We start from the raw sequence: 27,072 nt of genomic DNA on the forward strand, positions 1-27,072 counted from the left end.
CTCCCCCTTGGCCCCCTGCTGTTTTGTTTGAATCCAGTAAATGGACACATGTCGATCCAAGCAACTGCCTGGGAAGTAGCTGTACAAAGAAATGATCCAAAAGCAGATGTCCCTGTTTCTTTTGCAATTTTGATCAGATCTTACCTAAAGGCAGCTGGCAAGAGGCCAGCATTCAATAGCCAGTGATCAATGGGAGGAAATATAAGGTGAGGGGGTTACCAGGAAGCATTCACCTGGCTAGTGGGACGCACTGAGCTGGGGGGAGTAGCCTCCCGTGGAAATGTCAACAATTAATGCAACTGCTCAGCAACTATCAGCTTAGCAACTTCTGCCTTCTTCCAAGTGGTTTACAAACTGCCCAGAGCATGCCTTGCTGTGCAGAATATGATACGCATAGCGACTCAGAGCAGAAATTGTAATTCACTGAATCTTACAGGTCAGACTTCTTGTCCTTTCTGTTTAATCTGTGAGCAAAATACCCATGTAGCTGTTTCACCCTTGCACTTTTGGAAACGCTACCATTGCATTTACAGAATGACCTACCCACACTTTCTTTTCCACAGAAGGGCGAGTACTTGCTTCTCTTAACCAGAATTTGTAATTTGTTCCAGCCTGGAGCAATTATTCCAATGAATTGGCCTCTGGCTACATAGACTGAATTCTGTAACTTGAGTCTCTGACAAAAATGCACATTTTGCTGCCAAGAGCGCACCTGTGATGCCCACAGTTTACAGTTTAGTGACGGCATCAGGAAGAGGCATTTTTTTGGTTGTATTAATACAAAGTAACTCCTTAGGTTTTCCTCATGCAAGAAGGATTGTGAAATGACCAAATGACTTGGGAACAGGAATTTTCTCAGGTCCCTGAAGGTTTGTTTGAACCTAATTGATGTATGGCTCCATATTGCATTAGGAAGGGCGTTAAGAGAATCAAAGATGTGTGAAATATGTAAGTGGGTAAAGGAAAAAAGCAAAATGACCCCATCAGGCACCCTACGGTAATGTTGTGTCTGATCTCAAAATAGAAATACTTTATTTTGCATATGTATGTTTGGAGGGAAAATCAATAGTTGTCATTTGAGCACAAACAAGCTAAAAGAAAAAATGTATTCTTGTGGCATTTGCTGGGTTGTTTTTATATGTCCATCGATTAATGTTTTGTGCATTTGAGCACCAGTCCCTTGCTCTGCTTCATCAGAGATAATCATCACGAACTGGCCATAATGTTCCATGTACTGATTACCAGACTGCTTTGCACAGGTGGTCTGGATTAGAATACTGGCAAATTACCTGCCATAAGAGGTCACCCTTAAACGTGGGTAGAGGTTGGGGGGGGGTGTTGAATGCTTTTTCCTTCATTGTACCACAGTTTATTCTTTAGTTCAAGACTTTGTGTCTAGCTTGTAGTGATGAGTAGAAATTGTTCAAGCTTGATTTCTTTTTTCTTTCTTTCTCATTGTCTTTAGTTTCTTGTGAAAGATGACCTAGGTGCCCACTAAGTTCCCAATGTTTAGCACAGGGAATGAGAAATCACCCTGATGTCTGTTACTAATGCCAAGGAGTTGCCTCCGGTTGGGAAATGGTGTTGTGCCTGGTGTCTAGTGACTGTTATTCCACTTTGTTATGAGTTATACCAATATCGAGGTCGAATACGTCACTTTAGCCACATGCTCAGCACAGCCAAGAGGACTCGGGCGTGGTGGTTGGACCTGAGCAGGACAGGAAGCTGCCCCTTGGCGTCAGCCTCTTCTCATTACTCCTCACTTTTGTAGAGTTTGTGAAGGACACACTTCAGATTGTTACACAGACACCTGAAGGGGAAACAACGGTCACATTTCCTCCAATCAAAGCAGAACTTGATGACAATAAAAAGGTCAACTCTAGTTTGATGTGTGTAAATTAGGGACACCTAAGTGGAAATCATGCAGTTCTTCCAAACTTCACCTACAATACTTTGGAGAAACTCAACAGGAAAGCCACCATGTGGTTTTTGTTGATAAAATTTTTTAAAAATATGTATCATAGATTGGAGAGAACATCCATTTTATGTACAAATTGAAGAAAACTGGTTATGAGTTTGTTGTAGTGTGACTACTAAATGAATCATGTATTTAAAGTGATTGAGCCGCCTCGTCACTGGCGAAGGGGAAGTTAGTTCTTCGTCTTGGGCAGGCCGGCATTCCTCATTATAAAAGGCCGCGTGTGCAAGAGCCTCATAAAGTCGCATAAACATATGGAAGACAGATGGAGGAAAATGAGAAGGGGCTGCAATGAAAGTATACAGCAGCATTTTTATGTTTTTGAGCGCCCCTTTCAGGGAGACAGAGCCATATGGGACCGGGAGGAGCCATCTGGTGGCCGTCCACAAGGCCCCGACGGCAGCGAGGAGGAAGAGGGTGCATGGAAGGAAATAGGTGTCCTGGTGGCTGGCAGGGACCTGTTCTGGGTTTGTCGTTCCTCTGCCCACTAGAGGGTGGGGAAGATAAAGCGAGCAAGAGATGAAAGTGATTCCCCATCTCTTCTCCACAGAAGTCACTTAGCTGAGAAAATGCAGGTGCGAGGCCAAGTAGAAGAAACCTTCTCTATCACAAAGAACAGGTTGACTAGTTGATGTTAACACGCAAGGGGGGAAAGGTCTACTTAAGTAAATGGAATAGAAAGGAGAATGTCAGGGTTATTGAGGTAACATGTTTCTGTAGCTACGTGAATTCACATGGTATGCCACTGCCAAGTCAAACTGAGTTTTAAAAGCAAAAGTAGGCCCTGGCCGGTTGGCTCAGTGGTAGAGCGTCGGCCTGGCGTGCAGGAGTCCTGGGTTCAATTCCCGGCCAGGGCACACAGGAGAAGCGCCCATCTGCTTCTCCACCCCTCCCCCTCTCCTTCCTCTCTGTCTCTCTCTTCCTCTCCCACAGCCAAGGCTCCATTGGAGCAAAGTTGGCCCGGGCACTGAAGATGGTTCTGTGGCCTCTGCCTCAGGCGCTAGAATGGCTCTGGTTGCAACAGAGCGACGCCCCAGATGGGCAGAGCATCGCCCCCTGGTGGGCATGCCGGGTGGATCCCGGTTGGGCGCATGCGGGAGTCTGACTGCCTCCCTGTTTCCAACTTCAGAAAAATACACACACACACACACACACACACAAGCAAAAGTAGTATCAGAGATGCTTAAAGGCAATCTACTAATGATTTACCTAAATGCTTAGATCCACAAAACACTTATACACTATGCTGACTTTCACAGTCCCCTTTGTGCATACCTTTCCTCCTTGGTAGTACCAGGCACAAGGAATCTTCCAGCAAATGCCTGTGGAATGAGTGAATGAATGAGTGAATCTTCATTGTGTAAAATGGAACAAGGATTTGAGTCTGATCATTAGATATCCATTTGTGATCGTGGAAAATGATTGAAGCCATTTTCAAAGATTTCCTTTTCTTTCAAGATTCAGGTTCTAACTTGAAACCTTTGGAATGTTAGAGAAAGATCAAGCAGCTGTATCCTTCATCTTCCCAGAAATAGGGCAGGCATCGCTGGGCATTCCCAGCCCAGGAGAATTCCAGGGAAGGCAAGAAGAAAGAAAAACAAGAAGTTCCAGGTAGAGGGGCTGGAGGAGCAAGCCTACAGCCATTCCTGGATGGGTGGGTCTGCAGGGATCCCCGCTCCTGTTTCACTCCCACCCACCCACCTCCCCACCCCCCAGCAAGAATAGAGTGTGTTTTCTTAGAATGCTTCTGGGAATAACAATTTCTGTTTCAGAGCAGGAGGGAACTATGTATCAGATGGATTATATAGCGAAAAACCTTCTTGTTGATGTTTCTTTCTAAATCTGCATTCTGATGGGTCAACCTTAGGGAAAACACAAGCGGAAATGCATTCTGTACTCCCCTTTTTTTTTTAATTCCCTATTCATCTTTTTGATGAAAATGCACTATGATTACAGGTTTCTAAGAAAAACAAGCAAACGGAGACTAGCGTAGGGGAAGTAGGGAAAGCCTACCAGCTGATTCTTATTAGGCTTGACCTGATTTCTTCAAGGTGCGGCTGATTTTTTTTTTCTTTTTTTTTTTTTTTTACTCTGTGGGGTTATCATTCAGCATATTCTATTAATGCGTGCTCAGTGTGGAAATGTTTATCCAGCCTGCTGTGATCCTGTCACTGATGCCTCTCAGTGTTGGTGGTGTGGTTAGCCCTTTGTAAACGAGCACATCATTGTAACAAGGCAACAACCTCTGTGAGAATACCTGCTTTGTGTTGTGGGAGTGTCACTCTTGATCAGTAGAGTCTAAAAGTTGCTCTCTCCATCGCCAGCCTGTTGGCTTCTGGGAAGCATTTTCCCACTGACAGCACCTTGAGTAAAGCTAGGACAGGCACGTCCCTTTCTCCTGCCTTCTAAAAAAATCTCCTTTCCTGCCGGCACTCAGCCTGTCGTAAGCACTTGATACATATCTCTGCTGAAGAAAAATTAAGAATGCTCTTCTCCTGATCACTGGGAAGCTAGACAGCCACGTCGGGGCGCCTCTCCCTGACTTCCTTACCTTTGAGGACTTCTGGAAAGATGTCCGATGCCTCTGTTCCAGGCTTTCTCTTGCAGGTGGCGAGACGTTAACAGCTTTGTAGCTTTAATATAAATAACCCTGTTATTAGCCAGCCCTGCATTTGCAGGACTGAAGTTTTTGAGGATGGTCACAGAAATTTTTAGATGGTGGTCTCTCCCTGGTTTCCTGCAATTAATATACACCTAAAATTTTCTTTAAGTTAATAAACACATAAAATTTGTCTTTTTATTTTTTGTGCTGTCACGTCACAAATGGGTTAGTGGATCTTATCTGCGGCTGCCCATTAGCAGCACATGGGGAACTTTAAAAATATACCAATGCCGGCCCTGGCCGGTTGGCTCAGTGGTAGAGCGTCGGCCTGGCGTGCGGGGGACCCGGGTTCAATTCCTGGCCAGGGCACACAGGAGAAGCGCCCATCTGCTTCTCCACCCCTCCCCCTCTCCTTCCTCTCTGTCTCTCTCTTCCCCTCCCGCAGCCAAGGCTCCATTGGAGCAAAGTTGGCCCGGGCGCTGGGGATGGCTCTATGGCCTCTGCCTCAGGTGCTAGAATGGCTCTGGTCGCAACACACACACACACACACACACACACACACACACACACACACACACACACACACATACACCAATGCCTGGGTACCACCGCAGAGATTCAGATTCTGCGGACCCCAGTTGGGTAGCTAAGCCACATGGGCTTTAAAAGCTCTGCCAGTGATGCTAACAGTCAGCCAGCTGTGAGAGCCACTGAACAAGGGCACTGACTTTCTCTCATGTCCCCCTTTTGCTCTTCTATGGATATCTCTTAGGTGTCTAATAGTTACAAAGACGCAGTTGCCTCTGAGAGTTAGGGACTTCATCCCCCTCTCCCCACCTCCCCTCCTCACTCCCTTTCCAGGGCTGTATGTCCTCTGGTCCCTGTCCTAGCAGCCTGAGGAATTCTAAACCCACAAACCTGTACTGCTCCTCCACCCACTGACATGGTTTTAAGAAAACAGTCAGAGGAGACAGAGGTACTGGACACACAGCTGTTTGGTTTCTCAACCCTCAGAAAGAGGAGGAGATGACAGAGTAAACAAAAGCCCATTTGGATTTTTCGCCCGGGTTCTATCAGACTGCAAACATCTCTGGGTGGTCCTTAGACCTCATCACCCAGGATGCTTACTTCTGTAAGAAATAATGCTGTGCAAAAGGAGAGTGCACACAACAGAATAGAAAGGGACCGAAACGAGATTCGGAAGCCTTGGGTCCCATTCTGGACTCCATTCATACACCAGCCTGGGACCTTGAACAAGTCATACACGAAATGATCTCGGAAGTGTCTTTTGTCCTTAAAACTCTTGACTCAGAGGGATTTATATCAAGTTCTTTCCTTTCAAAATATATCCCAGAGTGAAAGACTTTTAGATCTGGAGGAGACACTAGAATTCATGTGGACAGCCTCCAGCGCCTTGTGGTCATTTTACGCCGAAATCACCGTCACGTAGCCATTGCCTGAGGACCCAGGCCTTTTGGTCTAACTTCATGTTCCTTTGTGTTACCACCGCGTGGCTTTGGCCTCCTAGAGCAGTTGGAATGTTGATGAGGTAGGAACTTGGAATCCAGTGCTCAGTGGCCATGCCTGGTGACGATTTAATAAGTACGTTTATATATGTACAACCTTGTACAGTGGGAAACTTTTCAAGTTCCTTTGAAAAAAGTATGCAACAATATTTCCAAAGAATAGCTTTGGTTTATCACCTGCTGGTAAAATCCGTGTTCAGAATACTGTTACCAAGCCCTTTGGGGATATTCAGAAGCAGTCTGTCTCTGTAGGAAAGCATCACCTTCCCCCAGGAATGAATCGCTTGCCTCCTGTCTCTTGTACTCATCTCCCCCTGTAACTCCTTTACCATTGACTGCACACTGTCTCTGTACTATAAAGTATCACAGTGCATTTAGAGTTGTTCAGTTTCTATATGAGCATGCAATGATACCTTGGGAAAATTTAATCTCTTCATCAGATATCTTTGACTTCCTATTATGTAGACACTGTTCTAGGTGTGAGGCGACAGGTATCAACAAAATATACAAACCCCTTGCTTTCGCGGGCCTCAGGTTCTAGGGAGAGAGTCTGACAAAACCAAGTAGGCAGATAAAGGATATTAAATGGTGGATGCTAAATAAACAATATCATGACAGGTTTAGGATAACTTTGGCTATGTGTCCTTAACGGTGCTGGCAGGTATGTTAATGCATTTAAAGTATTTTAGAGAATTGACATGAAACTTCTGGTCCTATTCAACAAAGTTCAGAGCCAGAGGAAACAGACAGACTTAATTGGCAAAGAAAAGGAAGAGCAGAAGTCAGAGAAATGTGAAGTAGGTCTGCGTGCTCCAGGTGGTGCCTGCCAGCTGCAGAATCTGCATCCGTGGGGGTGTTTGACATCAGACTCTTACCATCTCGACCTGTGAAATAGCTTTCTGGGAGACAAGTCACTGGATTACGTTGCCACTGTCAGCTTTCTGAAACTGCCAGTTGTACGTATTAGGCTAGTTTTGTTTGCATACATGCTAATAAAAAATATCAATGAAAGGCTAAATAAATTCCTTAGCACCGACTCCAGCTGCCCTGGGTGAGAGGTGGATGTAGAGCCCCACTGCTCAGTGAAGGCTTGTTTTTCCAGATAAAGCGAAGGCTTGAAGCAGCGATCCGCAGTGACAATGAAAGTCCCGGAAGCGCTGTCGCGGGAGGCGGGGCCAGGAGTAAACGGGCTCACGTGAGACGCCGGTGTCTGCTCTGCGCTCTCGTCTCTGCACTGTGGGTTCTGTGTGTGTTGGTTTGGTTTGTTTCTTTGGCAGTTCCCATAGCTTCTCTCCTAATTAGTAATATGAAGAACGTAGTGTATTTGCCATAAACGAGGCATTGGGAGACTTTATACATTGCTATTGACAGAGCAATGAGATCATTAGAATTGTGTAAAAATTTTCTTCTCAGTTGCCTCATTTATATGAAAGCAGAGGGGCTTAGACCACGTGACATGTGAGATCTCTTCCAGATGTGGGAGTCAGGATTTGAGAGTTACTCAAGACGCTGCTCCATTTACCCAAACTGCCTCCCCTTCTACGGGACAGTCACCCTCATCTAATGGACAGGGAAGCTGAGAAGTGACCTAAGCTGTTTCGGAGACTAGGTGACCGTTTGAATGTGGGAATGCACTCAGGTAGTCTTGCTAGCTTTATGACTTTATTATTTTTGTCTAGTGACTGGAATCATGGGTAGAAGGCATAAATGAAATAAAAGCCTACCTTTCAGCTCTGGCAATAAATCCCAAGTCAGGTGCACTGGTGCCACTGAGGAGCGATCCGATCCCCAGCACAGACCTGCTTTTGGTTTACAACTGTGAACAGACCGGCCACTGGGGGAGCTGACTGCTTCAAGAAGGTTACAAAGGAAACGGGCTGTTGGAGAAGAGGTCCCCGTTTCTGCCTGTGGCGCTGTGTCAGATGTCCACATGAGAAGTGATTAGAAATCAGGTTTTGACTGTGGATTTCACTCGAGGTGTTTGTTCATCTTCTGGACTAATCTATTCCCACCACCTTCGAACAGGCGCTATTATGTATGATAACAAGGGAATTGATGCTTTTACCCTGCCAGTAGATTGTGGGTTAATTAATACTCTTGTTGGTAATGAAGCAAGGTGAAATGAAGTGAGACAGAACTGAAGCATAAGGTCATTAACATGCGCTGATTAATAATGGAAATGTGGAAGTTTCATTACCGTATAACCAATGGGCAAAGGAAGATATTTAATGGATAAGGCTGTAAGTGCAGTACAGCATGCTTTTCAGGGACTGTTTGGTGTCCATTTGGAATGAGAATGGGTCATTGGGATGCAGTTTTTTAAATGGCATCATTTTCGTGTTTCATCCACATGACTTCTTCCAATACTTAGAGATCAAGTATAATGAGAGCACACTAGCAACAAACTAAAATATTGTAAAGCTGTGTGAAGTTAGTTTCAAGAGGATCCACAGATAGGAGATGGAAAATAAGATATGTGAGGGGCAAGAATTACCTTAGAAATTAGGTCTTAAGTCTCTTGATTATAAGAATTTTGAAAACCTTGGGCACCTTAGCAAGAGTTTCTAGGCTTTCTTCTTTGAATGCTTTTAAGGAAAATATCAACCCCTTTCCGATGAGAGAAGGCCTTGTCCTGGAGCCTGGAGGTGAGATAGAGTCTTTGAAGGTTTTCTTCACACTATGTTCTAAATACTCACGTGACTGCTGGTTTCTATAAAGTCAGTCCTGGTGGTGATGTTGTTCCTGAACCCAGACTCTTGTGGCCAGTGCTTCAGAAGGCCAAAACTCATCAGAGTTTGGAGTAAGGAAAAGTTTATTGATTGAGAAGGCACCAAACGAGAAGTTGGAGACCTATTGGTGACACAAACCCATCTTGCTCGCTGGACTGGGTTCAAGTTACTTAAGGGGTTGGGGGAGCAGGTGTGCGGAAGTGCTGGTGGGGCAGGTTCCAGCTGGAGGACCTTGGAACTTGACCATTTATGGTAAAAGGGCATCAACACCAGATCTTCCTGGAGAACAAGGCCTTGTCTTTAGAAAGGGTTCCAGTGTTCAAGTTTACATTATATCCTGGTTCTTTTATTTGGGGGTGGGGGTGGGGGTGGGAGGGTCAAGACTTTGGTCCCAGATGTTGCTAGAGGTCCGAGTTCTCTCCTCTGCTCATGCTTTGGCTGTGTGACTTGTGCTTTTGGTCTGTCCTCTCTGAAAAGCAGTTCAATGTCTCATAAAATAGGCCCATTTTGAGCTGGTTCTGCAGTGACAATATCCTCACACCCCTAATCGTAAGGGGTTTCCCTGTGTAAACTGCAGCCAGTATGGAAGAGAGAGAAATGAATGGACTTCTCCTTTGCTCACATGTGCACATTTTCTCTTATTTACCTTGTATTTGCTTCTCCTGTAGAGCTTTTCCTCCACCTCAAATGTCCAATCTGACGCTGATACTCATCTTTTTAGACAGAGGACTGTGGAAACCTTAATATTTCTTTCTTTGTTGCTCAGTGCATTCCTTATTTCCTAGAAGGGCCGGAGAATAAAGTATTACAAGTCATATAATCCTCTAGCACATTGAGTGTTGCTGTCCGTCTATATATGTCTTTCCATTTTCAAAGAATCAGAATATATAAAATTATAACCTATTTTTAAATGTAAAGTATAAAGGCACTGTCTATAAGTCACAGCGCTCACGCAGAATTATGAGGCCCTCGTAGTTTTCATTTTTATTATCACATGAATAAAATATTGGCTTAAGTCTGTATTGTCTGTCAGAGGATGAAGGTTGTTTGGAAGCAGATCTTTAATATTAAACTAGTTATCCTCAGAAAAAATGAATTTGAGAAAGATGACAGCTTTGTTTAGTTTTCTCTTTGGATTCCGTGTCCCTACTGTGTGCCCTTTCCGAATGAAGGTCGTCGCTCCTTCTGTTTTTCTTTCTATCTGAAGTCCCGTAATCAATCGCTGCAGCAGTTTCTCAGGAGGCTGGTGCTGATTTTTGTTCTTGTAAATGTTTTCCCCTTTTAAAGTTTTTTCCCTTTTTTGTTCTTTTAAAAGGAAAATTGGTTTTTTGTTCCTTTCACAAGAAAATGCTCTTCTCAAATCTTAAACATTTTAAATAGATTTTATTTTCTGAGTGGGTTTTGGGTCTGTTGTCATAATTAATATCTTCCTCAGTGTCCGGCCACGTTTCCAGAAACTTGCTTAAATGTGTGACATCAGTCAGGCACGCTTGGAGCAGCAAATTGGAAGGAGCAACCTATTCTGAAATGCATGGGGGCAGATACTGTGTTCAAGAGCGAGTTTGACAGTCTGGTAATTTTAGCAAAACCATAGTTTTACCATAACATCAGTGACCGAATTTACTCAAGAATATTTAGGATAATGTCAAAGGGATGTAAAAACTCTTTTCTCTCTGTCTCTTTCTGTCAGAGATCTCACGCGTCATCTCCCCACACAGTTGATGGATTTAAAGTGAGATCATCTGCTGTCCTTGTCTGTATTTTTAAATACTGTGACATTTTCCTCAAGCAAAATTGAGCATCCTATCAGAAAATGAAAGAGGAAAGTGATTTTTTTTTTTTTTCAGTGTAAGAGTGCCTACTTCAGACAGTCTTACAAGTGTGAGGAAGGAATGAGAGTGGGTAGCAATTTGTTGATTATAATCACGGCATGTTAATCGCTCGCAGCGTGTTTCAGTCAAATTATGGCCGCATTGGAGGTGTGCATCGCCACAGAATTGCTGTAACTGACAGGCACATGTCTGAAAGGGATATATTCAGGAGCAGGAGAATTTTTGCCTTTTAACATACCTATAATTGAGCTTTTCCTCATTTCATTTTGCGGCCTTTCTCATTATAACCCTCCCTCCCATTTCTCATTATCTTCATGTTCTGCCCTTGGGGCTTTCTTGTTCTACAATGGAAGCCATTCTTTCCATTCTGTTTGCAGCCTTTTGCCTTCTACTCAAGCTACCACGTGGCTGGCGCGCCTTCCCCTAAACCTCACAAACAAATGTGAAATTGGACAGCTTGTTCACTGCTGGTGAGCAGAAAGTGTAGAAAACTGAAATGTCTTATTATAATGCCCAGAATGACTTGTTCTGCTCTAAAATGTGATGGAAACTTATTTTTAGAGCAATTCTGTATCCTCTTCTGTTTCTTTTATTTGTTTGTTTAAAAGATTTTATTAATTGATTTTAGACAGAGGGGAGAGAGAGAGAGAGAGAAAGGTGGTAGGGGGGGAGTGGGAAGCATCAGCTCTTAGTTGTTCCTTCCTGTATGTACGTTGATCGGGCAAGCCTGGGGTTTAGAACTTGCGACCCCAGCATTTCGGGTTGATGCTTTACCTGCTGCACCACCACCGTTCAGACCCTCTTCTACTTCAAAATGACTCTTCTTGATGATTCTCAGCATACAGGATTCTTGGTGAATCTTCTAATATTTAAGTCATGTAAGCATGTAAATGAGCTCGACATGGTATGAATATGAAAAGTACAAGTTAAAACTGCCCATTGCACACCTGTCTGGATATTCCTCAGTCTACGAAGGGACATGGGTTTAGGTGAGTCGGTAGTACGTAGCAGGGCTCATGATGGATCATGGTTCTAATATGAAAGCATCTCCGATTTTCCTTCTTATTACATCCCTTTCAGTGCACCTTAAATATACTTGTTCTGAGGAGACTTTCCATAGTGCTTACAAGCAAGTTAGGTTTTTACCCCCCTAAATTTTCTTCCCATCTTGCTTGATACCATGCATTTATTTGGTTTTTGTCTGGTAAGCTTAAAGATTGCATAAATCTAGTGTCGTGTGTTTTGTAAGGAAACAAAAGGAGAGGGTGAAGACAGTTCATCCTAACGTTGGATCTGGTCCCCGGAATTGGACATGCCAAATGTAGCTTCTTGGGTCTCCGTTCAGTTTGATCTGAAGTTGAAGGCGTTACAGCCCCCTACCACTGGTGACTTCTGTAGAAATATTTTCGTCAGCTCAGGTTTCGCCAGTACTGACTGGCGTAATGCGAGTGCATGTTACAGAAGTATGACAATTTTCGTTATTTGACAGTCTCCCAAGGAAGGTGTTTGTTCTTTAAAAAGAAAAAAAAAAACACAAAGCAAATATGTCTTCATCAGAACATTCTAGAATCCACCGTAGTGAAATCAGGATATGTTCACAATCCTTTTCTCCCCTTAAATGTACTTTTTCTGCTTGTGATAATCGAGAAACTTCAGAACCAGATCACATCACTGATTATGTATTTGAATTCCTTAAAATTTTCTATGTGTATGTATAATTGGTAATTAGGCATGGCTGCGTACAACGTAAAAACTCTGATGGTGACTTGCACGAGGTTTTAAATATATTTCTCTCTCCTATGAAAATAAAAATAGAGACATGCAGTCCAGCGCTAGTAAGGCCTGCCTTGAAATCATCCAGTACTGCGAGGTCTTCCAGCTCTTTGCTCCAGGGTCTTTAGAGTCTGACCATCATCTCAAGATAGAAGCTAGCTAGCACGATGGCCCAGGTGTCAGCCTGGAGCCAGTCAAGATAAACACACCTGTTCATCCCACAGGGCTGCTGCTTTTAGCTCATGAACCAAAACTTAGTCACAGCCAAAACTAGCTGCAAGTGAAACTGGGAAATACATTGTCTGATTCTTTTTAAAAAATATCTAGGGAACAATATGGCCAAGAAAAATCACAGTTTGATTCCTAAAGAAAGGGAAAATGACATGTGCTCTTATAAATGGAGGTTTATGTTAGTTTGTTTTGGTACTTTAGACCCTAGGACATAATTATATATTTCTGTCCCTTCAAAGAACTATAAATATATTGTGATACAAAGCAGTATGTAATCACTTTTAAAGATTATGCAGTAATTTGGATTAGCTCTTATATTCTTCTCAACAAGTGAATATTGACAATAATCTCATGTATTCTTAATGTACAAGGTTTACTTATAAGTACCTTTCTCATGTCTGATTTAAGTCAGTGAATTTATGTTTGAGAATCTTACATCTTCTCCAAATTCTACCTGAGAATTGGTAGAATGTTTGAGAATCTTACATCTTCTCCAATATTCTAGAAATATTTCTCATAAAAAAATTAAGCATATACTAAAAATGTTTCAAGAAGTTTTAAACAATAACACAAATTAAATTTGTTCTAAGAGTAGCTTATAGTATATGGCTTACATAATTATATCCTTGGTGATGATTCCATTACATGTGCATGTGGGTCAAGTCACCATGTATCATATGATTTCAATGCTAAAGAAAGGCCTAAGGATGTTCTTAGGTATGTGAGTAGTACATTTATTTTATTTTTTTAATTGAATTTACTGGGGTGACACTGGTTAACAAAATTATACAGGTATCAGGTGCACAATTCTACAACACATCTTTTGTCCACCATATTGTGTCGTCACTCCCCTCAAGTCAAGTCTTTGTCCATCACCAACAAAACTGACTTAACGGCTTCATCTGCGACAAGGAGTTTATTGAGTGCCTTTTGCCAAAAGACAAAGCTGTCTTGGTAAATGTCAGTTAATGCATGTTTAATGGCCTTTTTCCCTGGATACTGGGCTTCTTCTAGTCATAATTGATAACTGAAATGAGGGACACCGTAGACTTGGACACGAAGTTTATTGTTTTTTGTTGTTGTTGTTGTTTTGTATTTATCTGAAACTGGAAACGGGGAGGCAGTCAGACAGACTCCCGCATGCGCCCAACCGGGATCCACCCGGCACGCCCACCAGGGGGCGATGCTCTGCCCATCTGGGGCGTCTCTCTGTTGCAACCAGAGCCATTCTAGCACCTGAGGCAGAAGCCATAGAGCCATCCTCAGCGCCCGGGCCAACCCTGCTCCAATGGAGCCTTGGCTGTGGGAGGGGAAGAGAGAGACAGAGAGGAAGGAGAGGGGGAAGGGTGGAGAAGTAGATGGGCGCTTCTCCTGTGTGCCCTGGCCGGGAATCGAACCCAGGACTTCCGCACGCCAGGCCGACGCTCTACCACTGAGCCAACCGGCCAGGGCCTCGAAGTTTATTGTTTTGATTTGGGAAAGAGTGAACAAAATCAAATGTGACTCATGATTCGCAGTATCCATAATGTTTAATATGGAGAAGTTTATCTAGAAGGAAAGAAATTTATGAGTTTTTATTTTATTTTATATTTAATTTTATTTAGTGAGAGGAGGGGAGACAGGGACAGACTCCTGCATGCGCCCAACTGGGATCCACCTGGCATGCCCACTAGGAGGCGATGCTCTGCCCATCTGGGGCCCTTACTCCGTTTGCAGCCAGTGCCATTTTTTAGCACCTCAGGCAGAGGCCATGGAGCCATCCTCAGCACCCAGGGCCAACTCACTCCATTGAGCCATGGCTGCAGGAGGGGAAGAGAAGAGAAAGAGAGAGAGAGAAGCGAGTGGAGAAGCAGATGGGCGCTTCTTCTGTGTGCCCTGACCGGGAATTGAACCTGGGACATCCACACACCAGGCCAACCTTAAACGCCATTATGAATTTGTGAACCATCTTAACCCTTCCATGTGATTGTCAGTTCTACCTTCAGAGGAGCAGATTGGCTGACCTCTTACAGCTATTTGCTCATGCTAGGTGTTCACCAGACAATAAAACAAAATAAGATTTGAGTAGGAGCAGAGGCACTTCAGCGTGCTGGCACATGGATAGAAACAACTCCATCGGGGCGTCTTTGGTAATTTAAGAACTACGAAAAGACTAAGTGCCCATCTGTATCTGTGGCGCTTCACCCAGGGTTCCGGGACTTTCCTGCACTCCCTTTCCCAGTCCAGTATGGACTGTTTGGATCCACAGCCTCAGGAGGGCATAGTGCAGTGAACAAGTCACAGCTGGGCTAAGCCACCTGGGCGCCTAGGCCCCTTCTGCATTAGCTTGCAATAACTCGGTGACTATTCCCCTGACTTATCTCAGTGTCAGTGTCATCATCCTCAGAAGAGAGAGAAGACTGACCTCCGAGGGTGGATATGAGGAGCACAGACCATGGGGGTCAAGCTCACGATGCAGAACACAGTATGTGGTCATTAAAGAGTGGTTGTCACGATTATTTTCAAATAGAGCGGCTACTATCTTCTTTCCCTACTTTCCTCATTGCCATCCAAAGCGACCACTGGCCTCCTGGTGTATAGGGAGAAATAGGTGAAGTGCAAAGCAAATTTGGAGCATGTAGGGCTAAAACAAGTGTTGAATAGTGATGGTGGGCAGGGTTTGGGATATGGACGTTTGCTCAGACATTCACATGAATGGAACATTTATCAGCCTGGGTTTATAGGCTGCCTGAGGTGGCCCTTGAATGATCTCACAAATCAAATTCCAAACCTCTGCAGAAGTTGAGCTCATATCTTACAACTGTGTCTTCTTCATGGTAGTGGGTACAGTGCTCAACCATAAGTAATCGGTCTTCAGTGGTGACCAAACCTTTCTTGTGACCCAAAACCACAAGTCTCCCTCTCACCTGTGTGAGAAAGAAAGCAACTCTGTGTTATTGATGACAATTCTAATGACTGTTCAAGACACCAGAACACAAAGGCATGCCTGCCGTCCACCACTGGTTGAAATATTTGTCCTAGAAATACTTTTAATCAGAGGCTAAGTGTTAGAGTAAATTTTCCTGTACTGGAAGTTTTCAGTGTGGGTAAGATCTTATGCCAGGTTGTTGACAAAGAGCTCTGGTTGTGTTTAGTCACGTTCACTTTAAATTAGTAAGTTCGTGTAATACCTTTTAAACGTGGCTATATCTAGCTATTGTGCTGATTCTTAGCTTTAAAATAAACAATTGACCATCCATTGCTAAACTTTAAGGGAAATTGCTTCTCTCTAGTATTTCTGTTAACCAGAAACAAAAATAAATAAAAATTTTACTTGTCTGAAATTCAGTGCTAATAATTCACAATGATCAGGGGGAAAACAACTTCAGGATTGTGATGCATTTCCAGTTTTGAAAGAAAGCTGATAGTAGATATTCTTCCTGCGTGCCACTGGAGAGATAAAATACAACTCGTCCTAAGTTTATTCAAGTGTCAGAGTTATTGCTTGAAATAATCATGCCCCAGACTTCTAATGTAAGATTTAATGTTTAAATTGTTTTTCTCACTTATTACCTGAAATCTTAGCATGGTTAATTGGCAAGCCCTTAGGAGCCCAATTTGTATCATCAGAATGCATTATGTGATGTTAATCATACAAGATGGAGCAACCCAGAGAGGTCAGTTATGTTCAGCTGAGTGAATCTCACAATTAATTTCTGTTGGTACATGCGGGCAGATTGGTATTGAAGGCTACGTACCCATAGCAATTCCCACGTTCTAATCTGCACTGTTACATAAAATGATACTTGCATTGATCCTGAAGAAATTTTTCCTCCTGGCTCATTTGTGAGAGCAACTGCTGTTGCTAATCAATAAGCCACACAGCTACCATAAGAGTCTTTGGAGGGAAACAGTGTGATAGATGGTGTGAGAGCTGATTATCAGAAGATCCTTAGTTCCTCTTGGCCTAACGAGAGTACGCCACTACCAGTTACCAAGGGGCATCTCTCTAAAGCTGTCAGACCAGGGACCATCCACATGCCAAATCCAGTCGCCTTTGAATGCCCCAGCTCATGAAACTCCTTCCTATCCCTTTTTTTTGACACCCAAAATCTGCTCTGTTCTCCAGGACTTCTTTCTTGTTGGCTTCTATTCCATTTGTGTCCCCAATTCTCCTGTTTCTTTCTTCTCCTTCCCCTTCCTCAGTTCACCTTTCTGCTGCATCCGCCCCAGCTCCACCCTCAGACCCGTGCTTACATCTTTCCAGCTTTGTACCCAATAATTCTTGTTTCCCCAGCCATCGTCTTCCTACAGTAGCTCGTCTTCCTCCAGTAGCTCCCACGGTCGACCAGTCGACCCAGCCTCGTCAGCAAGCTCTGGTCTCTGCTGGGTTTGCCCAACAGCTTCACTGCAACCTAGAACAGGGGTCCCCAAACTTTTTACACAGGGGGCCAGTTCACTGTCCCTCAGACCATTGGAGGGCCGGACTATAAAAAAAAACTATGAACAAATCCCTATGCACACTGCACATATCTTATTTTAAAGTAAAAAAACAAAACGGGAACAAATACAATATTTAAAATAAAAAGCAAGTAAATTTAAATCAAGAAACTGACCAGTATTTCAATGGGAACTATGGGCCTGCTTTTGGCTAATGAGATGGTCAATGTGCTCCTTTCATTGACCACCAATGAAAGAGGTGCCCCTTCTGGAAGTGCAGCGGGGGCCGGATAAATGGCCTCAGGGGGGCGCATATGGCCCGCGGGCCGTAGTTTGGGGACCCCTGACCTAGAGAGCTCAAGCTCATGGTGATTAAAAGTAAACACAGCCTCTCTCCTTTTATTCTTCACCCAGTGTGACTTCCTGGCACAGACACAAGCTGTGTCTCCTGTCACTGCTCCCCTTGAAAATCTCCATTCGGCCCCCTTTTCCTGTGGAAGGAGCCCCAGCCTCCTTTGGCCGGCGCAGGCTCAAGGTCCCTCTAGGACTTGACTCCAACCTACTTTTCTACCTTTACTGTGTAGTGATACCATGTGATCGCTTCCGTTACTGTTTCACAGTCCTACCGTGGATCAAGGCTTATAAACTCACACGTTCAAACACAGTGAACACGAACGAGTGAAGCCAGCCAGGGCAGATCTGTGATAAACTGGATCGTGCCCCCTGCGGAAGATCAACTCAGCTCTAAACCATGGCTAACGTGTGAGATGTGAGCCTGCTGTTGCCAGACCTTCTGATTCTTAGATATTGTCATCTAGCAAAAAAAATCCTTAAGGACTGAGCAAGGCGCAGAGGTCACATGCCTGCTGTGACTGGGCTGCAGACACACCTACACGCACCACTTTGCTCACGTTTTCTTCACCTCTTTCTCCGCCAGCTCTTGGAAGGAAGTTCAGGGGCCATCTCTCACGCCACCTGTTTGGTAAGACCTTCCCTGGCATATTGGCATCTTTCCTTCCCGCCCCGTGACATGTATGGTTGGTGCTGCGTAGTCTTACTGAGTTCACTTCATGGGGCTGCTTGTCTCAGCTCCCTGACTCGTCCTGAGCTGGAAGCCATGGGCCGCTCCTGCGCTTTCCTGCCTCTCAACTCCCAATCCCTTTACGAAAGTTTTCTATTAGACAGTTCTCAATACTCAGTTTTTGTTGGTTGAGTGGGGGCTCTTGAAGCATTGGGACAGGATCAAAATATCATTTTATGAAAATAAAGAGTAGGTAGTATTTTTCGAATGCCTTGACATATGTCCAGTGTCCTGCCAGATGCTGTGGATACACTATGTAATCCTGACTACAGGTCTGCTTGGTGTGGGTGGGATACCCGTTCTACAGGCCCCGGGAGGGTATGGTTACTGTGTCTAAGGCCCCGGGAGGGTATGGTTACTGTGTCTAAGGCTACCCAGGTAGAAATCTGCTTCCCTTTGATTCTTCACACTGTTTGCTCAGCTTCCCAGCAGGCGTGGCAGACCCGTGCATGAGCCCCAAGTCGGTTCTAAAGATTATTGTGCCTAGATGCTGAGAGCAGCTGAGTATGCTGGGACAACAGGAGCTCTTAGGGCCTGTCACCTCTCTTACTGCCAGGGTGACCTGCAAACATGACCCTCTCTGTGTGGAGAAGATCAGCAAATACTGTGTTCATTACTCCGTGATCCTTCTACTGGCATTTTTAAAAAGGCAGCATGTGGAATGTAATGTAGCTAAGAACATAATAACTGTTGTATTCAAATCATTCTTTCCCAAAGAAAGAAAGATGGGATTCCGACGCCAAATTTTAAAAGTTTAAAATGACAACGAATTTCATTATTTGAAGAGTGCCACCCAAAGCCCTGTCTGTGGTTAGTTCCTGTCATTTTTAAAGGCTGATTTTTAAGGTTTTTATGTAGAAACAGCATGAAGTAATAAGCATTTCTTGCGAAATCAATATCGAAAAATAAGATTTGATAGTTTTAGAATGGCTAAGCGATACTCTGGTGCCATGGTAGAAATAATAAGCTGTGGTGGACAGTGGCACTGGAAGCCGTTCACATGACCTTCAGAAACAGAAAACACACCGAGAAAGAAGCATAGCTTTTAACGATGCAGCACTTTAACCTATGATGCAAACATGGACAGGAACATTTTTGTGTGCATGCTTAATCAAATTACACGGTACCCTTTGGCACTGCTTCTCACAAAATAATGCTAAGTTGTAACATTCCAGGACCAGCAATGGACCCTTTCAAGTGCGAAGCTTTTCTTGGCTCCTTGAAATAAAGGTTAAGTCAAACATATTTTAGAGTGCCTTAAATTCCAGGTGAAACAAAACTGCTAACAGGACTTTAGGGAATAGGAGTTAGTTCAGAAATGTTGCGTATTCACGTTACCTTACTCAAGTTAAATGGCTGCCATAGGCAGCTGCCTGTCAAAATTCTTCTCCTTCGCTTTCTTGGTAATTCACTTTAACAGATGAGTGGTTTCATTATTACAGTGCATTTTGCTTATGAGTGTTGAGAAATAACAGAAGTAATTTCTCTTAATTGCTCCTAAGTAACCCTATACTCCTTATGATTTCTAGACTTTAGGGTTTATTTTTGTGGCTTTTTTTTTTTTTTTTTTACTGAAAAAAACAAAACAAAAAAAAGAAGCATTAAGCTTAGAGCTTTTGGAAGCATTCAGCTCAGCTCCTCTAATTTGATTGCATTTATGTAATAGAACCCTACAAAAAAGGTCTGAATCAAACCAATTACTATTTCACTGTGACACAATGCTAGGAGGCTCTTACACTTGTGTTTTTCAGAAATAAAATGGAAATTATTAGTGCTTGATATTCTTGAAATGAGACAGAGACAATATTTTAATTTTTACAGAAAAGAAAAATACATTCAAGTAAAACCAAATGAAAATAGATAATTCTTATGCCTTAAAATTAAAACAGTAACAGATGATAAATCCTGTATTAACATCATACTTTTAAACTGCAAGAGTATTTTTATTAAGATTTTATTTATTGATTTTTACAGAGGGGGTTGGGGAGTAAGAAGTATCTACTCACAGTTGCTTCACTTCAGTGGTTCATTGCTTTCTTGTTTATACCTTGACCAGGTTAGCCCAGGGTTTGGAACCTACGACCTCAGCATTCCAGATTGACTCTCTATCCATTGTGCTACTATAAGCCAGGCATATTTACTGTATTTTAAAAAGCCACTACAGCCCTGGCCAGTGGGCTCAGCGAAAGAACATTGACTTGGCATGTGGAAGTCCCAGGTTTGATTCCTAATCAGGGCACACAGGAAAAGCGACCATCTGCTTCTCCAGCCCTCCCCTCATTCCTCTTCTATAGCCATGGCTCCAGTGGTTTGAGCAAAAGTTGGCCCAGGGCACTGAGTATGGTTCCATGGCCTCGCCTCAGGCACTGAAATAGCTCAGTTGCCAAGCAACGGAACAGTGGCTCAGACGAGGAGAGCATTGCCTGATAGGGGGTTTGCCAGGTGGATCCCTATTGGGGCACAAACGGGAGTCTGTCTCTGCCTTCCCACCTCTCATTTAAAAAAAAAAAGCCACTACAGGCCTTGGCTTGTTGGCTCAGTGATAAAGCATCGTCCTGGCATGTATATGTCCTAGGTTCAATTCCCGGTCAGGGCACACAAGAGAAGTGACCATCTGCTTCTCCACCCCTTCTCCCTCCCCCTTCTTTCTCTTTCTCTCTCTTCCCCTCCTGCAGCCATGGCTCGAACGCCTTAATTGGTTCGAGCACATCAGCCCCAGCTCCTGAGGCTCCGTGGAGCTCCCTCTCAGGCACTAAAAATACCTTGGTTGTGAGCATGATGGGCAGAACATTGGCCTCAGACAGCACAGTCAGGCATCTGTCTTTGTATCTCCCCTCCTCTCACTTGGAAAAGAAGAAAAAAAATAAAATAAAAAATACAAAAGCACTACAAAGAGGCATTTTTTTATTTTGGGGTAGGGAGGGTATTCCCAAAAGAATGGCTGAACTGTTCTGTCAGTGATGAGCCAAGAACGTGGGACTAGTTTTAGTGATTGTTTTAATGAACAGACTTTCAAAGAAACATTTTTTGTATATTGATAACCTAGGTATTCACAGAGTTAGGAATCAAAACAAATACATATTTTTATTAAGAATTTAGTGCATATGGCAACTATGAATTTGTTTATATAAAAGATGCTTTTATACACAAAGGTACTTTTCTGCCTAGTCTTAAATTACTATTACTTAAGCACTACATAATGTAATGGATAATTATAGTATTTTAATATGGATGCCAGTGGGTTTGCTAGTCGTTCTAAATGGCTATTGTTTTCTAATAGTCTTCAGAGGATCATTTATATAGCCATTGTAGTTCCAAAAATATCTTTGAATACCCATTGGATGGCCTTTTTTGAAGCATGGCTATTACAATATGCGCTTTTATTTGAAGTGTGTCATTTTGATTATATCACTCAATTATTTTCATGTGCAGAGAAAAAAGTCAGTGCTGAAAAGGAATAAAGGGAAGCTCTTTTCATACAGAAAATTTTCACAGCAATATGGTAGCTAACGAGAGAAAGGTTTGAGTTAGGAGTATTGGGAGTCTGTTCTAGTCTTTATTATGGTTAGCATTTCTATTCATTAGGATTTTAGCTGGAAATGTTTTTATATAGCCTTATTGTTTTTATTTAATTAATATTTCTGTGGCAGAGAGATAATTAGGTAAATGCATTGAATATTAAATACGATGGTAACTTTTGGGAAAATAAGCATTTCTGGGTCAAAGCCCTTAACAAAATATTGTCGGATGTGAGCCGAATTGAATCAAGCATTCAGATTGGTTTGCCAGTGCCCACCCAGACTCTCACAGTCACTCAGTTCATTATCTAAGGCTGTTCCAGGATGGAGTGGCTGGTTGTGTCGAAGTTAATGGTGTTCTTCTTAATCCCAGCTACTAATGGAGTAAATCTTGATTAGAGAGAATCATTCCAACCTCATTCAATTAGCAAAGTGTAAGAACATCCCTAAGAGTCTGAACCCGAATGTCACACCAGGCATTTTCCAGGCTGGATGTGCACGGCTCCCGGTGGTTTCTGTATGCGGTAGGCTTCCATCTAAAACAGATCCTAGGCTGTCTGTATCTAGCATTGAATGCAAAAAAAAAAAAATCAACTTCTAATCAGACCAGAGAAACTGAGGATTTTCATCAATTATATTTAGTACAGAAAAAAATGTTATGATTTGTGAACAGTACTGTTCAATATATGATAGTATGCAAATTGTATTCCAGAATATCTCAGGGATTCAGACATGATGCCATTGTTTGATTTTAATTTAGACTATTTAAGAACCTTAATGAAAGACACAGAAAGTTTCAAATGTATATATATTCCAAATTCTTCATTAGGGTGACCAGCGATAAATTTTTGCTTCTAGGTCAGCAAATTTGGGGCACATCTTCAAATAAAGCTTCTCCGGCCTTTTTGTACACAGATGTAAAACTTCTGAAAACTTGAGTAGAGAGATCCTACCCCTTCCATGAATGTAGGCTGTGTGTGGCCCCCCACACTGAATTGTCCAACCAGCCACATCCCCACTATTTTCTTGTACTAGACTTAATTTTTTTTTTTTCATTTTTCTGAAGCTGGAAACGGGGAGAGACAGTCAGACAGACTCCCGCATGCGCCCGACCGGGATCCACCTGGCACGCCCACCAGGGGACGCTCTGCCCACCAGGGGGCGATAATCTGCCCATCCTGGGCGTCACCATGTTGCGACCAGAGCCACTCTAGCGCCTGAGGCAGAGGCCACAGAGCCATCCCCAGCGCCCGGGCCATCTTTGCTCCAATGGAGCCTTGGCTGTGGGAGGGGAAGAGAGAGACAGAGAGGAAAGCGCGGCGGAGGGGTGGAGAAGCAAATGGGCGCTTCTCCTGTGTGCCCTGGCCGGGAATCGAACCCGAGTCCTCCGCACGCTAGGCCGACGCTCTACCGCTGAGCCAACCGGCCAGGGCCTGTACTGGACTGGACTTAATTTATGCTCAGCAAGGCCCAGGTACATGGGTTTGAGAACTTGCTTTTGCCACTAAGCTACAGACAGATGAGTGACTGTTCACGTGTTGCAGTGTGATATACCACATTATAAGTTTAGTCTTATTTTACATTTTAGGTGCTATTTGTCCAATTTATTTTTTAAGAAGGAATATTGTTACTTATCTAAAATAAATCAATATCTTTGAAAAATATTCCCTTAACATCCTTGTTGTTATTGCTGAACATGACCATTGACAACCAGACACCTGTGTGGATCAGGATCATCTTGACATTCTGCAACACAAACAAACCACAGAAATTAATTAACCCCTGCAGCTGATACAGGACTGTAGATGGCATCCCTGACCTCCTTTGTCAGAGTTTTGTGTTCGTAAACATAGCCTTGTTGTTTTGCATTGACCACCTTTTAAAGTAAATGTCACTGGTTATTTCTAAAAATTCTGAAATTTTTTTCCAATCCTCAACATGCAGTGGTATAGAGTTCTTTACTGGGCAATTCTTTCTGCCTACCCATTTACAGTGTAGAGATGTCGGAGAGCATAAAAGTTCTTGAGTATACAAGCCAACTATTCTTATAATTTACTGTTATTTCAAATAACTAAGAATTTGATGTCCAGAATGCAAAAGATAGGAAAATGAGATCATAGAGTAAGGTGAATCTCAAGTTAAAGGGTTTAGCTCAAGACGACTCTGGCCAAAGCTCTGCTTGTCTTCTGCTTATAATCTTTCCTGTCAGTTTGGAAGCTACATTTGAGGTCAGCGTTTGCCAGATAAGCAGTTCCACATTATATGTGAGCTGTGCTTTTCAATGAACACTCAAGGCAAAGAGGCAATAAAAATGGAAACTGTTCTTGTTGGTTAAAGAGATAGAAAAGGAATTGGGAGGGAGCATGGATTTAGCCCTGTCTCTCTTCGCAGCAGTCAGAAAATTACTCACCACTTTCCCAACTTATCACAGATAAATTTGAGAGATCAGGGTGAATGGCCTTGGAACCTGATATGTGTCCCCTGGGTTTTATGATCCGTTGTTCTTGCCCTAGTCTTAGGTAAATGGCTTTAGAAAGCCCTAATGTATTAGAACACGCAGGCTTCATTCCCTGCAGAACTGGAATGTATACCTCGGAAATATTATAACATTTATTTCTAAAAGCACCTGATTGATACATTGGTCTTTCCATAACATCTTTACCCATAGATATAAATGATGTTGCCAGGGCAAGGGGTGGGGAGAAAGACAACAGAGGTGTATGTTTAGTCTTCTGATAAAAAAAAAATATCTCATTGCTTGAGGCATTTTGTATAAGGAGTTTTAAAAATCTTAACTGAACTGAAGAATGTATTCTGTGGCTGAAATTCTCCTACCTGACCTCCCCCACTCCCCCCCAGCAGGTATGTTTCTGACCTCCACTGTTCTGGGCCTAGATGAGCAGTTGCCTCCTTATCACTGCTTCGCTGACCTCGTGACCGTTTTCCTCTCTCTGCAGAGACTCTCCTTGATGACTTCCTTCTCACGTACACCGTCTTCATGACAACTGACGACTTGTGCCAGGCGCTGCTGAGACAATATCCTTCACTCGCTTCGGGAGGCTGTGTCGCCTTCCTGGCAGGCAGATGTCTCACCTTAGGAATTAACTGCCTTTCCTAATTTACTCAGCCCCCCGGCCGAGTACGGGTATGTTCGATATTAATGCAGTGATAGCCCAGGTAAAAGATGAGACGAGACAGACCAGACAGGGGGGGGGGGGGGGGGGGGGCCCGGAAGCGCAGCTGCTGTTTTCTCGTTCTAGATTGTACTGTTTATTACGTTTGCTTCATACCTGTGTCCCAAGACTGTGGTTATCTGGAGGCAAATTTGGCCCGCTGGGTAAGCCCCGGAGTCAAGAGGTTGAGTGAACTGGCAATAAGTGAACTTATAGGATAATTGATCTGTTGGTGCCAGGCCACTTGGGCGGGAAAGTGTACGTACGTGGTATCAGGTTTCTGGCCAGTGTCCCAGGGGATTCAAGCCATTCCCCCACGTGGGAGGTCTAACCACCCCCTGGAGTCAACTGTGTTCTTTTCAGAGCTTTGTCAGGGCGTGATCTCTTGGAGTGATGGATGTGATTAGAAGGTTAATGACCAGTGAAGGAAGCTTTATGATTTCTACACAAAGTAGAAAAGACACAACAGATGAAAGGCCAAAGAGCCAAGCCAAGAAAACTGGCTCAGTTCTCTGAATGGACTTCTTGCCTCCCTGGGCTCACTGAACATTCTGGGTGTTTATTAAACCAAACTGAAGATTCCATTCGAGCCCACATGAACGGTTTTAGGAAGATCATTTTGTTTTGTTTTGCATTTGCTTAATTGTATTGAGCTCTAGCAATGACCTTGGTCATATTTTTTTCCTGTTAAGGAATGGCTTCATTTCTCCCCCTCTTTAGCATTTTTTGCTTAAAATAATACTTTCAAACTTTGTAAAGGATATAATCTCTCTTAAAGGATATGTAAACTAGAAACAGTGATCATTTTTTAGTGCTTTACTCTATCGTGTGGCCTCTACAGATATCTTAAAACTTTTTAGAACCAGTTCATAAAACTGATAGTTTTGAATTTGGAAAGTTTCAAAACAGACTTCTTCCACGGCTTCCAAGCAGGGTGTTACTAAGAAATTTAGCAATAATTACATGGTTTTCAGTTTCTCCTTTAAAAGCGTTTTGGGGGGGGAAAAAATCTATGACCTAATTTCTTCTATATTTTAATGCTGACATATTTCCAAAAGAATTACTGTCCATTAAATAATACGGTTTGTTTTATAGCAATTACATGCCTTCGAACTATTGTTTTAAAATATGATCCTAACCTAATTTGTGATTACCATTGAGTAAGTTAATGCCTCATAGAAATGCCCTGAAGAAGCTCTAAAACTTTCCTTGACTATAAACATGTTTTGACTAAGACATTTTATACAGAAATTTAGTTCAAATTCTTATTAGACTTTTACTAGTAATCAAAACCCATGAAATACGGAACGTTTTAAGCCAGGCATCTTTTTATTTGACTCTTTTGATGTATTTGCAGCCTCAGCCTTTTATGGAATAGTACTAACCACAAACAAAAATGTGGCATCTATATTTAATCAGAGATAGTTTGATGTGCATCTTAGTGAAGATGTCTTTTATACCCTACTGCTATCACATTCTAAGGAATGGTCCAAGTAATTTTTTGTTTTTGTTTTAAAACATCATTTATAGATTAAGAGCCATTTGTGCTATGCTGGGATATCTTAGATGGACATTTTTCTTGTGATAGAATTTAATACTTTCAGCTTTTGTCATCATAAAGAGCATTATTTAAGCTCACAGCCCTAGGTGGGCTAATGTTCACTGTATTGCATTGAATACCTTCCCGTTATTTCCCTGCCCTCCCCCAACTAAATTTATAAATCAATATAATTTAGCAGGAGCAAAGCGTATGAGTATACATTTGAAAGTGCCCTGATACAGAAAACAATAATACGAATGTAAATTTAATCAGTAATTTAAAACTATGTCTTGTAGAGAAGAGAACATGATTATGCAAATAAATGATAGTAACTGTGAAGGACGTAGAACTGCTGAAATTCCAGTTCCAAAAATTGCTTTATCTTGCAGGCCCATAATTGTAGAACGTATATGCAGCCATCATAAAAAGCTTATTTACCTCTTCACCTCCATCCTTGGACCTAAAAGAAAGAAGTTGTTAGTATTTCTTAATTTTCCAGATTTTCTTTATATCAGTGAAGCCATGATAGTGCAGGCAAAGAAGACAAGGACATTTGCATAAATGGAAATAATGTGAGGTAAAGCTTTATATTTTGCCTTTCAAGAGAAAAACTAGAAGAAATGGATACTTTAACATAGTCTTTGCATGTTTGCTGAGTTAATTTCACCAG

At 42.7% G+C, this 27,072-nt stretch overlaps 1 protein-coding gene across 3 annotated transcripts in view; it reads left to right on the plus strand.

The window, feature by feature from the left end:
• Positions 1-27,072, plus strand: part of RAPGEF5 (Rap guanine nucleotide exchange factor 5) — a 218,107-nt gene that overhangs the window by 147,952 nt on the left and 43,083 nt on the right. For all 3 annotated transcript variants that reach the window (XM_066354495.1, XM_066354496.1, XM_066354497.1), the window contains exon 12: positions 24,647-24,725. In XM_066354495.1, the coding sequence (XP_066210592.1) occupies positions 24,647-24,725 (79 nt within the window). The remainder of the gene's footprint in view (positions 1-24,646; positions 24,726-27,072) is intronic.

The sequence above is a fragment of the Saccopteryx leptura genome, chromosome 12, assembly GCF_036850995.1.
Source record: "Saccopteryx leptura isolate mSacLep1 chromosome 12, mSacLep1_pri_phased_curated, whole genome shotgun sequence".
Taxonomy (NCBI): domain Eukaryota; kingdom Metazoa; phylum Chordata; class Mammalia; order Chiroptera; family Emballonuridae; genus Saccopteryx; species Saccopteryx leptura.